At 35.1% G+C, this 13,146-nt stretch overlaps 1 protein-coding gene across 1 annotated transcript in view; it reads left to right on the forward strand.

Moving 5' to 3' along the window:
• Rundc3b (RUN domain containing 3B) overlaps positions 1-13,146 on the forward strand; it is a 153,935-nt gene that overhangs the window by 62,561 nt on the left and 78,228 nt on the right. The window contains exons 7-8 of the mRNA XM_013515918.1: positions 9,276-9,365; positions 11,477-11,557. Coding sequence (XP_013371372.1) covers positions 9,276-9,365; positions 11,477-11,557 — 171 coding nt within the window. The remainder of the gene's footprint in view (positions 1-9,275; positions 9,366-11,476; positions 11,558-13,146) is intronic.

Raw genomic sequence — 13,146 nt, forward strand, 5'->3', positions numbered from 1 at the left:
ACATTTTGGGTCTTATTTACTCTTTCACCTTCTTACACTAGGGAGACAATCTGATGTTTACATATGCAAGACTGATTTATTTCACTTATGAGTATGGATTCAAGTTGCATCCATTTCCCTATAAATGTCTCAAGTTTATCCTTCTTTCTAGCTGAGTAATACTCCGTTGAATAAAAATACCACATCTTTTTTATCCATTCCTTGGTTGATGGGCATTTGGGTACAGCAATATGTGTACACCTGTATGCACATAGTCTCCTATAATTTGTCATGCATCTCCTGTAAATTCAGTTTGTCATAGTCTCCTGTAATTCTAATGAGTTTAAATTTATATGTGATTTGTTGCCTTTCTCTAACAGCTTTTAAGATTTTGTCCCTGGGGCAGACTTCTGTGGTACTTTGAGTATAATATGGTGTAGAGAGGTTCACCTTTGGTCATGGTTGTTTAGGGTTCTATTTGCCTCACTTATCTATGTTTATTTCTTTTCCTGTATTTGGGGAGCTTTCTGTCATTATTCCTCTGAACAAATTTTACATGCCATTTGTGTTCTCATTTTTTTCACTTATTCCAATTGTTCTTAGTCTTTTTTGCATCATCTAGCAATTGTTGCCATTTTTTGTATCCTCTTGCTTTCAAGGTGTCTTTTTATAGTTGGTCTTTGAAGACATCATCTTGTAGTTCTTAAATTCTGTCCTCACGTTGTTTAGTTCTGGTGCCCATACTTTCATTATTTTTAATCTTCTGGATTTCTATTTGAAATATTTTCTCTTTTTTTTTTTACTTTTTGAGACAGGGTTTTAGTTCAGGCTGGCCTTGAACTCACTTTGTAGCGCAAGCTGGCCTCCAACTCATAGCAATCCTCCAGCTCATCCTTGAGTGCTGGGATTACAGGCATGCACCAGTATGCCTGGCTATTTGAAATATTTTCATGAACTTTTAATTCTTTGGTGAACTCGTCACTCATGTTTTGTATCATTTTGTTTATTTTATCTAGCTTTTTATTAGTGTCTTCTGAAAGTTTCTGCATCTTTTTGGTTATTGCTTCCATTATCTGTTTAGTTATATCTTCTGTAATCCTGCTGAGTACCTCCTTGAGCTGTTTTCTAACCTCTTGTTTTATCCTTTGACAAATTCATTTGTGTGGCCTATATTATTCTGCTCCTCAACTGCCACCAGATTGGCTTTGGGGGAGTTGGGAGTTTGGAGAGGAATTTTGTTGCCCTGTCTTTTCATGTTTCTATTGTTTTTATTTGTTTGTTTTATTTTGTGCTGGGGTTTGTGGATGTTTATAGTATAAAGACTTTGTTCCTACTATAGAGATCTCTAGCTGATTTTTAGTAATGTATATTGGCTTTGGCTAACTCTAATCCTTTGCCTCAGCCCCACAATCTGACCGCCTTGGTTTATGCAGGAAGAGAGAATTCAGCATAGTTTTCCCAGCAACCAGGTTCTCTGGGAATGTACTGTACTGTTGTTAATATCACAAAGTTATCTGAGTATTGGCTTACAGAGAAATAGCAATAATCATGCAACCCTATAGATGTTGAGTGAATTAGCTACAGTAGTATTATCCAAGACAAATTAGATTTTATAATACCCTAATAACCAATTATGTACCACCCTTAATCACAGAGAAGAAATCTACAATTACAGTAATTTCTGTACAGCTACAGTAGATTATAGTAGAATATCTTGGTCCTCAGTGTTTCTGTTCATGAACAAGTCAGTTTGCAAACAAAAGAGTTCAGCAGAATTTTGCTTCTCTTTGCAAACCTTGCATTGGGTGATGAACAAGACCACAGCCTTCTCTCCCACATGAACACAAACCCAGTTATCCTCCCCAGAATCATGGAATGAATTAAGTTCATGAACAGAATGGTGTATTGTTTACACCGTATGGTGTAAATAATAAGGCAATCTAGATATTGACATACAATTAATAGTACTAAATACCACAGCTATATCTTTTTTTTTTTTTTTTTTTTTTTTTTTTTTTTTTTTTTGTTTTTCTCCAGTACCGGGAACTGAACTCACGACCTTGCGCTTGTGAGGCAGGCGCTTTTGCCGCTGAGCTAAATCCCCAGCCCCCCACAGCTATATCTTTGTTAATGGTAGAAAAGAATTCAACAGAAATTTTAAAGAGTTAACTATCAGAAGAATAACAAAGCTTTATGGTTACACTAGTAAAGATACAGTGTTTGGGAATGCGGGAATGCAAGAGGAAAACTGAAGCCATAAACTCTATGATGTAGGGAGCACAGAGAAGTGGAACAAAGGATTTTATTGGGGAATAGAAGGATGTTTATAGAACTAGGTAAAGATAAGAGACAAGACTGGCAGGAAATAGGAGAAAGAAAAAACAGATTATAGAGAAAGTAAAATTAAGCAAAATAATTAAAGGGAGAAAAACTATAAGCAAAAGAGGAAAAGATAAAAAAAGAGAAATAAGAGAAAGAGATAAGAAGCAAAGCAGAAGGAGAAGGGAAGATATCCCAAGCTCCAAGAAACTGGTGGAAAACAAAGGGAAGGAAAGAAGAGAAAAAGAAAAAAAAAGAAAATTCCTCTGTGATTGCAAATGTGTGGTCTTCTTCCAGGATCTGTTGGAGCAGTGTCCAATTCAAGGTGAGTCTCTGCTCATGCTGGTGGATAAAGAAGGCGGCCAGATCCTAGATCTGTGCTAGATGTGGTCACTACATAGTAGGATTACAGTAAGGGTTCTAGTGCCGTGATTTACAAACCCAGAATGATTCAAGCTGAGCCTGGCCTCTGGCTGTGAGGGTGGATTCTGAGTACTTTCGCTTAAACCCCTCTGGTGATTTCTTGCTGGCCTGCCCATGGCTCCCTGACCGCGCCTGTCTCTCGTGCCTCCCTCGCCTAGTCACTGTGGGAGCATAACACTGGCAACCTGATGTGAAGCCAACCTGTGGATACCGCGAGTCCCAGGTTCAGTTGCCCCTCCCTGGAGTGGCATCCATCTGCTGTCTCCAGAGGAGACATTTGGACTCGAGTCTCTCACCAGTTGTTGCAAGACAGCACCTGCCGGTCTGCTCCAGTGTTGCGTTTCTCCCTGAAAGTAGAGTCCCCTGCTTTCACTTTATCTGTGTACGTTCAGTCTTCCTTTCCCACAAGCCACAAATGAGGAGCTAGGGGGAAAGTGCAGATTGCCCCTTCCTTTTTCTTCATTGCGTTCTGCCTCTGTAGTTTCTCTGTCAGCGCCAATTTTCCCAGCAGATCCTTTCTGAGTCTCAGAGGTCCACGTCCCTTCTTTCTTTTCTTCCCCAAGTTATTTTCCAGTGTCTGGATTGTGAATCTTGGAAGGGCTGGGTTGTTGCTGTTTACCACTTGCCATTTTTTTAGTCAGTCTTCTCTCCACTTGTTTGGCTTTCATTCCATATTACTGCACCAAGGATCATGTGTATTAAAAGAATCTCTATAATCTACAAGCTACACAACTTGGAGCACATTTCCTTGTCTGTATTGCATGCCATCTCCCTGTATTCCCAGGATCATCTTCCAGTGTCAGTTGACCACTTTGAGTGTCTTGATAAACTTGTATGCCTTTAAATTATGTAATATTCACTGGCTTTTCCTGCTTGCTCTGAAATATCTCACCCTCTGTTGCTGTCTTTGTCATCATCATCATCAGCAGCAGCATCAATCTTTTCAGCTTCACAACTTCTAAATGTCAATGTTCTCTTGACTCAGTCTTACAGTGTGTGGTCCTCTTTCTCTATTCATCTTTCTTCTCTGTTCTTTCTTTCTAAAATCTCATCCATCTCCCCCAGCTTTAAGTACCATTGATACGATCATGACATACTTTTAAATCTCTATCAAGATAGTTTACTTATCTTGATTTTTTTCCCCCAAAGTGTTTTTCACCCCTTCTTAGCAGATGATATTATTACCTACCTACATCATTGAATAAACGGGTCTAGAATTTATACCTGATTTCTTTTTCTCTCTGATCCCTTATCAGCTACTAACCAGTCTTGTTGATTCTATCTCCAAAAACTATTTTTTATCTATTTACCTCCAAGAACTGCTAATCCATACCGTCTTCACTGCTCCTTTCTAATAGCCCCCCGCCTTCAGCCAGTACTGAAGGTGAAAGGCAGCGTGTCAGTTCCCACTTGAATCATTGAGCCCATTTCTCATTACATTAGCTGGCAACTTATGCTTTCACATTTTCCTGGAATCAGATTCCTGTTCTCACTGCTTTGTAGCTGTGAAGTCTTGAGGAAGCTGGTTAATCTGTCTGGAGAATAATACATAGTGGCAAAATTCAGATAATTCACATAAAGCAGTTGTAGCTATACCGGGCACTCAATAAATGTCCCCTATTAATATTGTATTATACAAAATCCTATGTGATTAGGACTATAAGTGCTAATGTTTCAAGTTAAAGATCTTTACTACCTTTCTTAATGACTCTCCAAAATTAGGATCTTGTTTTTTTCTCTTTTTGGTAAACTGTTCATTTACTTTATATTGTTTATTATCTGTAATTATCTTTTTTTCCTTGTTGCTTGACACATTTTTTGATGCTATAAGCACCAGAGAGAAGGGCTTGTTCACCATTGTAACTATAGTACCTGGCATAGTTCTTGTCATATAGCAGGAATTTAGCGTGTATTTGTTGATGAAATATTTAGTATATCTCACATTCCTAGCAAAATGGAGATTTTGGAGATTTATGTTTTGGTCTGTTTTTATTCTTAGTTTAACTAAATATGATATTTATTTGTAATACTGTGGTCTGTTTTGTGTGCCATAAGGGAGAATTTTCCTTTATCACTTTCTTGCAGTTTCTTATATGCAGCTCAAATTGGGGGAGAGAACAAGAATGTCAATAATGAAATTTCTTTGTCTTACAAAATAGCTTTTCCTATTCAAATAATATACTTTTAAAGTGTAGAATAACTTTGACTCTCAAGGAAAATTTGAAGCATGACATTGTACAATATTAACATCATCTATATTGATCATTCATTTTGGAGCGCAACCAAAGTATATTTGTTATTAAATTACCTAGAAGGCCTTGAAGTACTCTTACAGAATGAATGCTAAGGTAGTATTATACGGACATAATAGTTAAATTAGAGTTAAATTGAGAGTTAATTTTAGAGTTAAATTGGTTGTGATTTTAAGTGTTTTATCTTAGAAGTGCATGACTTTAAATGTTTGTAGTTAAGAATAATTTTCTAGCCAATGTATAAACAACTGGAAAGCATATACCTAAACCAAGTATGGTGAGATATACTTGTAATCCCAGTTACTTGGGAGGCTGAGCCAGGAGGATTGCAAGTTTGAGGCCAGCATGGGCAACTCAGCAAGACTCTGTCTTAAATTAAAAAATCAAAAAGGGGCTTAGGATCTGGCTCCTACAGGTTCCCTCTCCTGTACATGATCGTTTGATGCACGCATAATTATTTTTAAAGCAGGGAAGGGGTGTGACTCAGCGCAAGACCCTACCTTTAATCCCCAGTTCCAGAGAGTGGGGAGAATTGGGGTGATGAGGTAGGATGCTTCATAAAAACTGGAGTGTTTTATTCCAGATCACAGTAATTACTTGTAACTTTTTCTTGCTTTCAAAATGCAAAGCTGTACTTAATGACATCCTCTAACATCAATATTTAATGGAGTTTTATATTTTTTTTTACCTTGGTACTTTCAATATTTATATGTTCTTGGAATTCAGTACACTGTTTTGTTAGATACGTCTTATAAAAATATTTTGTTTAGAGCAAAAATATTTTTAATGGAAGCAAAAAATATTTTAATGGTTTTCTTAGTGTATTACTGTTACTGTATTATGTCAAGCTTTATTCTTGGCTTATTTATTGTATAATCTTAGCTGTATAAGCAGACCTTATTAAAATTCCAATTTTCCTATGAGATAAAATAAAAGCATTGAACTTTTATAATCTTTTGAAAATAATTATAACAACAATCAGACTTTCAGTAAAAATTATTTGTATCTCTGCTTAAAGAATAAGAAATTAATTATCCCAAATAGCTCCTGCCTCTTCAATACCTAAACATGACTTAAATCTTCAAGTAAATAATAAGAAAATTATTTTTTCAGATTAGTTGTTTCTAAGTACTGAATTTTTTAAAAATATATTATCTCAAATTTAGAAGTGAACTTTTTGAAAAATGCTTTTTTCTTAACCAGAACTCATAATGAAAAAAGTTCACCTTATACTAGAGTTGTTTTAACTAACCTTTCTTCCTCAGTTTGTCCTGTGTTGCCATTATATTAAATCAGACCTATATAATGTTATGCTTGAGTTACGATTTTATTTGAGTTGAATCATTGATTTCACATATAGCAAGCATTTCACCTGTCTTTAAAAAAACGATTAACTTAAAAGATGATGCATTTACTACTGAGTAAAACTAAAAGCCCTATCTCATTAAAACAGTATTTTGTGCACACAAATACAAAAGACCTTTAGACTTTTTTAAATCTCTGAAACTAGCGAATTTTGTTTGTGTTATTCTTCAACAGTCTTTGACACAGTGATGACACTGGTAAGCAAGCAAGAATGTTTTTGACCTGACTCTTAGAATACGATTACAAACTATAGTGGGCTCATCACGGGAAATTTAAAAAGTAGACTTTTCAGTATAAGAAGTAGAGGAATAGTGGGTGGTTCCCAGCATTAAAAAATAGAATTCCTTTTGAAGAATACGTCCCACAAAATGTGGCAGTCTAGAATCATCGGAAGCATAGTTCTTCCAGGATTTGGTAATATATTCTGCCAACAGACAATTTAGTCATTAGGGTGGGGACAAAAATCTCAGGTATGTGTATTTGTCTAAGCAGCCATTTGTGGAACACTTCAAATGAATGTATAGAAAATCCTTCTAGTTATTTTACTAATCTTTGGTATGCTACAGATTTTAGTTTTACTTCTTTTATATAAATTAGTAAGAGCAATTCCTAGTACAGTACATATTGCAGGCTGGTCCCCCTACCATATTTGCTCGCAGCCTTACATTTGCTACAATCAGAATAAATAACTGTCTCTTATTTTCATCATCATACTTTTTACTCATTTAAAATTCCTTACAAACCATAGATTGTAGTCTCTTTAAATGTTTTGGCTTTACAAGAAGTAGTATGGCTTAATAGAAGATATATAGAATTTAAAATAAGAATTAGATTGCCTCCTTGGATAGTTATTTTACAAGAAAATTGTTTTAACCTTTGTCTTGATGGTAAATTTGAAACTAAGGATTACTTCTCAGTTAATTCATTTTTTTCAAGTATTAAATGATGTGTTTGTAAAATTGGCATCTGTAAACAACTAATCAGAATTGACAGTGGGATTATGAGCATGTTTATATCTTTTGCAACCTTTATGAGCTTATGAATACTAAAAGGAACAAGACATTTCATTTACTAAATGATGATATATTTTAGTGGTGTGGTATTCACTGTATATAAAACAAATAGATAAAAAATGCAACAGTCTCTGGTTACTAAACATAAATGAGTTTTTGCATATTATAATATTTTTGTGAAAAATACCTTAGGCCCTTTTATGATTATTTTCATAAAAGAATTTAAAAAATGAGTATCAACTGAAACAGTAAGTTTTACAAGTTAGCAGAGACAGATCTATATTCACATTTTTGTCAAATAAATAATAAGTAGTTCTTTTCTGCTGCCACCTTGGTAGCCCATCTATTAGTATTGCAGTGTTAAACTTAGCATATATTATTAATTATTGCACCTTCTACGTTATTAATTTAAGTTAGTAACCCCTGGAATTACAGGGAAATAAATTCTTTTTTTGCAAGTTATATGAGCCAATTTGCTTGTCATTAAGATACGATAACACCCACAACTTAAAAGAGGAGAAGACTAACTTGCTCTCGGTTTCAGTCCATGAGTGGCCAGGTCCAAGGCAGAGACATCATGGAGGAAGGAAGCACATCTTAGAGCAAAACTGGTTATTAGTTCATGGCAGCCACAAAGCATAGTGGAGGAAGAATACTAGAGAAGAAGGGGTAAGGACCAGGCACAGACCCAAAGCCATGCCTCCGTGTCCCATCCAGACACACCTAGAAGTGTATTCCACCAGTTTCCAGGGCAGACTCCAAAGCCAGTCAGGGTGAACCCCACCCGAACTGCCACACCTCACACCTTTTCAACTTGCTACCAAAACAAACCTCTTTCTACTGCATTTAATCTCCAGACAAACACAGCAGCAAATTCATAATTCCACCTGTTATGGTTTAGATCTAAAATGTCCCCCCAAAACCTCGTGTATTCAGAGGTGGGATTTTGAAAGGTGGTTGGATCCTGGGGCTGCTACACTTACTAGTGAGTAGTCCACTGATGAGTTCATAGCTGACCTTGTGCTGTTCAGAGGTGGAGCCTGATCAGAGGGGGTCACTGGAAGCGTATCCTGGAAGGGTCTATCCCTCCCTGCCTCCTCCCTTCACTGCGCTTTCTGGCCACCATAGTGTGAATGGCTTTTCCTCCATCATGCTCTCTGCCATCTTCTTTGTGCCTTGAGCCAGCTGACCATGTACTGAAACTGTGAGCTAAAGTAAACCTGCCCGCCTGTAAACTGTCAGACATTCTCTCTGGCAACAGGAAAGTGACTGAGACACTGCCTAACATAATACACTCTCCTACATACAACTAGAAATGCAATTACCAAAGTCTCCAAAGCCTCAACAGGTCTAGAATTTTTCAAAAGTCCAAGTCCTTTCTAAGACTCAAGAAAAACTCTTAGCTAGCAACTCTGTAAAAATAAAAAATAAGTTGTGTAACCCTAAGGTGCAATGTCACAGGCAAATATTACCATTCCAAAAGAAAGAAATAGGGATAGCGAAGAACAGGACCAAAACAGAACTGAAACTCCACCGTAAGTGCCACATACTGGTAAGTTAGGGTTATGGTTTACATAGATTGGGAAATAGACCAGCATAAATGACTCTGAATTTGCTACTTTTCACTTTACATTCATATTGCTTCACCAGTAGGGAAAAATTCTGGGCACCTTAGACCCATTAGAAGAGTTATTTTGGGGATTATTTTTAAAAGATGTAAATATTTAAAATGCTTTTTGGTACAGTGTCAGGTTTGCCTTTTTCTTTTTTTTTTGTTTTTTTGTCTAAATATCTTCAAGATTTCAGTGATCAGTTTTTTATACAAATGAAATTGTACTCTTTCTATGTTATTTTGGACTGCAAATAATATCTTGGGATCAAACTTTATTCTGATTTAAATTTTGTACGTTTTTTTCATTCTTAGGAGATTTTACGATGATGGAGCAATTGTCTTGGGTGAGGAAGCAAATATGCTAGCTGGCATGCTGCTTGGGCTCAATGCTATTGATTTCAGGTATATAGTGTTTAACTAGATGAGATAAGTTTTTACATTACTTCTTACCAGTTTCTACTCAGAATTTTTCTCTTTCACTGTTCAGACAGTTGAATGTTAATATTTGACTCATGTTGTTCCCTTCCAAATGAGTTTGTTTTCTAAATGAGTTTTCTCTTAGAAAAGAGGTGGTCTCAAACTTGAGGAAGCGACAGGCTTGCTCTTCAGCTTGGGTAACATGAAAGCTTAGACTACATCTGCCTCATGTTGCCACCAGGCGCTGTGCTGCCAGCACAGAAGGAAGGTTTTGGATCTTTTAGCTATAGCTTCAAATTGAAAAGAAATGAACTAAAAGTTTTAAAGGAAGAAAAATTCTCACTTTCATTTCTGTTAAGATAAGGAATATTCTGGAAAGATATACTGGGTATCACACTGTATTATTTGCCTGAAATATAAAAAATATGAACATTTGCTTTTATTATCAACAAGATGAATTGGCTTCAGACTAAGATAACAAGTCCTAAAAATAGCCATGGTAAGTTCTTTCTAGATTTATGGAAGCATCTTTTTGCATTTCTTTAGTTGATACCAGATTTTATGTTATATTAAAGGTAAAAAGTTAAACCAGGTGTGGTGGTGCATGCCTGTAATCCCAGCACTCTGGGAGGCTGAAGCAGGAGGATCATAATTTTGAGCCCAGCCTGGGCAGTTTAGAGACTGAGCAAGACCCTGTCTCAGAATAAAAAATAAAAAAGGGTTGGTGAGGTATCTCAGTGGGAAGGTACTACAAAAATAAAAGTTAAAAGTTTGTCTATAAGAAAACTGAAAGAATGAAAGATTATATTTTTATTGAAATAAAGGGTTTGAAATTGAAGAACGTAATATTAACAAAATAAGACTTAAATGACTTTAGGTTTTGAATTTTAAAATCAGCCATTTCACAGAAGTTATCTTTATCTATCTAGTAAATCAGTTTTCCGGATGTTATTTTATAACTTTCCTCTGACTTAATAAACTATTATTAAATTAATTCACTTGATTTTTAGGATGACTTTGATAGGTAGAAAGAAAGACTTTTTGATTCCTCTAATGTTGTTAACTTTTTACATGGCGTGTCCTTGGCTTTATCTAAATTCTTTAAAACTTGCTTGTATTTGTTTGTTGTTTTTTGTTAACAAAACACCTGGTGTAAAGATGTTAACCATTGGTTTATTGTAAACCGCTGACACTGTGTAATCATGTGAAAACAAGTATTGATATATTAGTAATGTTTCTGTAAATTAAGGAAAGTATTGTCACTTTATATAAAGTGTTGTCACTTTAATTCCATCCTTATTCAAGTCTGAAAAAGTATCAATATTAATACACTGGAACAAGTATTTCAGCAAGCAGACTTCTGACACAGGCTAGACGGCGGTAGTTTTATAGACTTTTTTTCCTTCGAAAGATCAACCTACATCTTATTTGTATGCCTAGAAGATGTCCTTTTTTAAAATAAAAGACATCTTTCTAGAAGATGTTCTTTATTCTTTTAACAATAGATATCATAAAACTACATTCCATCGTTTAAAATTCACTGAGAGCTAGATATCCTTTATTGGCTCTACAAGGCCTACTGCATGACTTTGGGCAGGTCACTTGATCTTTGCCTTGTTCCCATGATCTGAAGTGCTGACTAGAGATGAGAGGATTATCGGCATCCTTTCTAGGTCTAATATCTAAGCCTTTGCAACTCCTATTTTCTAATTCATCAGATCTTTTAAGGGATGTACAGTATCACCTGAGAACTTGCTTCTAACTGTGAAAAACAAATCATTGTTTGGAAGTTCTCTAGAAACATCTTAAAAGTCTGGTAGAGCCCAAGAAACTATCAGACAAGGTTTGAGCAGATTTCTCAGCAAATTTTACTTTTGCTTCTTGATGGAATATTATATAACAGTGTGTTTGTACAATGGTTTGTCATTGGTATTGAAGACAGAATATTTTTGAGGATTTTTGGGGAAAAAATTGCAAACAAAAAGAAATTCACCTGAAATGTGATGAACAGTGTTCAGTAAAAAATTGTTTATAAGAGTTAGATTTGATATAATGCTTAGGTATTAATATAGAATGTTTATTGTCTACTTTCTCAGCTTCTGCCTGAAGGGAGAAGGTTTGGATGGCAGCTTCCCTGCTGTAATAGACTATACTCCATATTTGAAGTTTACACAAAGGTATTTCCCACTTTGAAACATATTGTGAAAACTTAACTCATAATTGAATGTCTGTTGTTATACAATGATCGTCTTGGTTAAGCTACTTTTTATAAAACATTTGTTTCAGTTTTAGACATGATCAGAGTGTAAATTCCAATTGCATTTTAGTTTTTATATAACTACACACATTGTATAATTACAATCTCAGTATATGATTTTTACATACAAAAACATATTGCTGTAGTTACAGAACAGTAATAACTATAATTGCTCTGAAATAGTCCATTGCATTTCAAAACTGTAACTTACTAATTATTTTCCATTTTATCTCCATTATAAAGAATAATGAACATCATCATACACATTAATTTTCCTTTTGTTTCTATTACAATTTTTCAGTTTTTTTAGATAAATTAATGACTTTCAAAAAATTTGATGACTTTTAAAAAGTGTATGTGTATAAAAGAGATGTACTAGTTTATTCTACTACCAATATTGTGTGAGATTTCTGGATTTCCCAGTTTCATCAGTATTAAAAATTAATCAAATGAGCCAGGCCAGTGGTGCATGCATATAACCTTAGCTACAGTACTTGTGAGGCTAAAGTAAGATGATAATAGGTTTTAGGCAAGACCTCAATTTTGTGACAATCTGTCTCAAAATACAAGATAAAAAGGGCTGGCAGTATGCCTCAGTAGTAGAGCACCCATGCCTTCAATCCCCAGTATCATAAGAAATGAAAGAAAGAAAGAAAGGAAGGAAGGAGAGGAAGGAACAAAAGGAGGGAAGGAGGCTATTTGTAAGGTCTACTTAAAAAATTGATCCCTTGAATAGCATGATAACCTGTAAGTACTTCTAAAGTTATAATCAGACTGAAGGTAAGGTACTGTTGTGTTTGTGTGTAAACCATATATGCATATAATACAAGGCCACCATACATGAATGCAAAATGCATTTACTGAGTGCCTAACATGGGAAAGATATTTTGCTAAGTGTTGGGGATGTATAGCTGTTAAATCTAGAGGGACTTGAGGACTCCTTTTGAAGGAGCACAGTCTCTATCTGAAGAATACCATATAGTGAAAGAAGTCACTGATATTTCAGAAGTAGGAATTTAAAGATACTTTGAGTGATATGGAAGAAGGAATAGTATAACACCAAGACTTCTAACTCAAATAAGTATACCCATTGGGGAAAGGGTGATTCTTATTAAATTAAGTCTGTAAAAAATATACCAAGATGTTTTGAGCAAGCATACAATTATACTGTTTGGAGTATATTGAATTATAGGACATTTGGGGAAGATAATCCTTCAAAAAATAATAGTAATAGTCATTGAATGTTTATTATATATCAAGCATTATTCTAAATGCTTTATTTGTGTTAATTTATTTACTCCTCACAAAACAGTGGAGTAGACAACACTTCCTCTTCAAGAAAGTTAAAACATGCAGAGGTTAAATAACTTGTCAGGAATCTCAAAACTACTTTGTGGCTGACTGGGAAGAAGGAAAGTCTGGAATTAAAGAGTAAAATGTCATCTAGAAGTAGGACTTAAGTCATCAACTTGTAGACAGGAAGGCGATTTCCTGTGATTTAGAAATAAC

The sequence above is a fragment of the Chinchilla lanigera genome, unplaced genomic scaffold (genome assembly GCF_000276665.1).
Source record: "Chinchilla lanigera isolate Chin_1 unplaced genomic scaffold, ChiLan1.0 scaffold00031, whole genome shotgun sequence".
NCBI classification, from domain to species: Eukaryota; Metazoa; Chordata; class Mammalia; order Rodentia; family Chinchillidae; genus Chinchilla; species Chinchilla lanigera.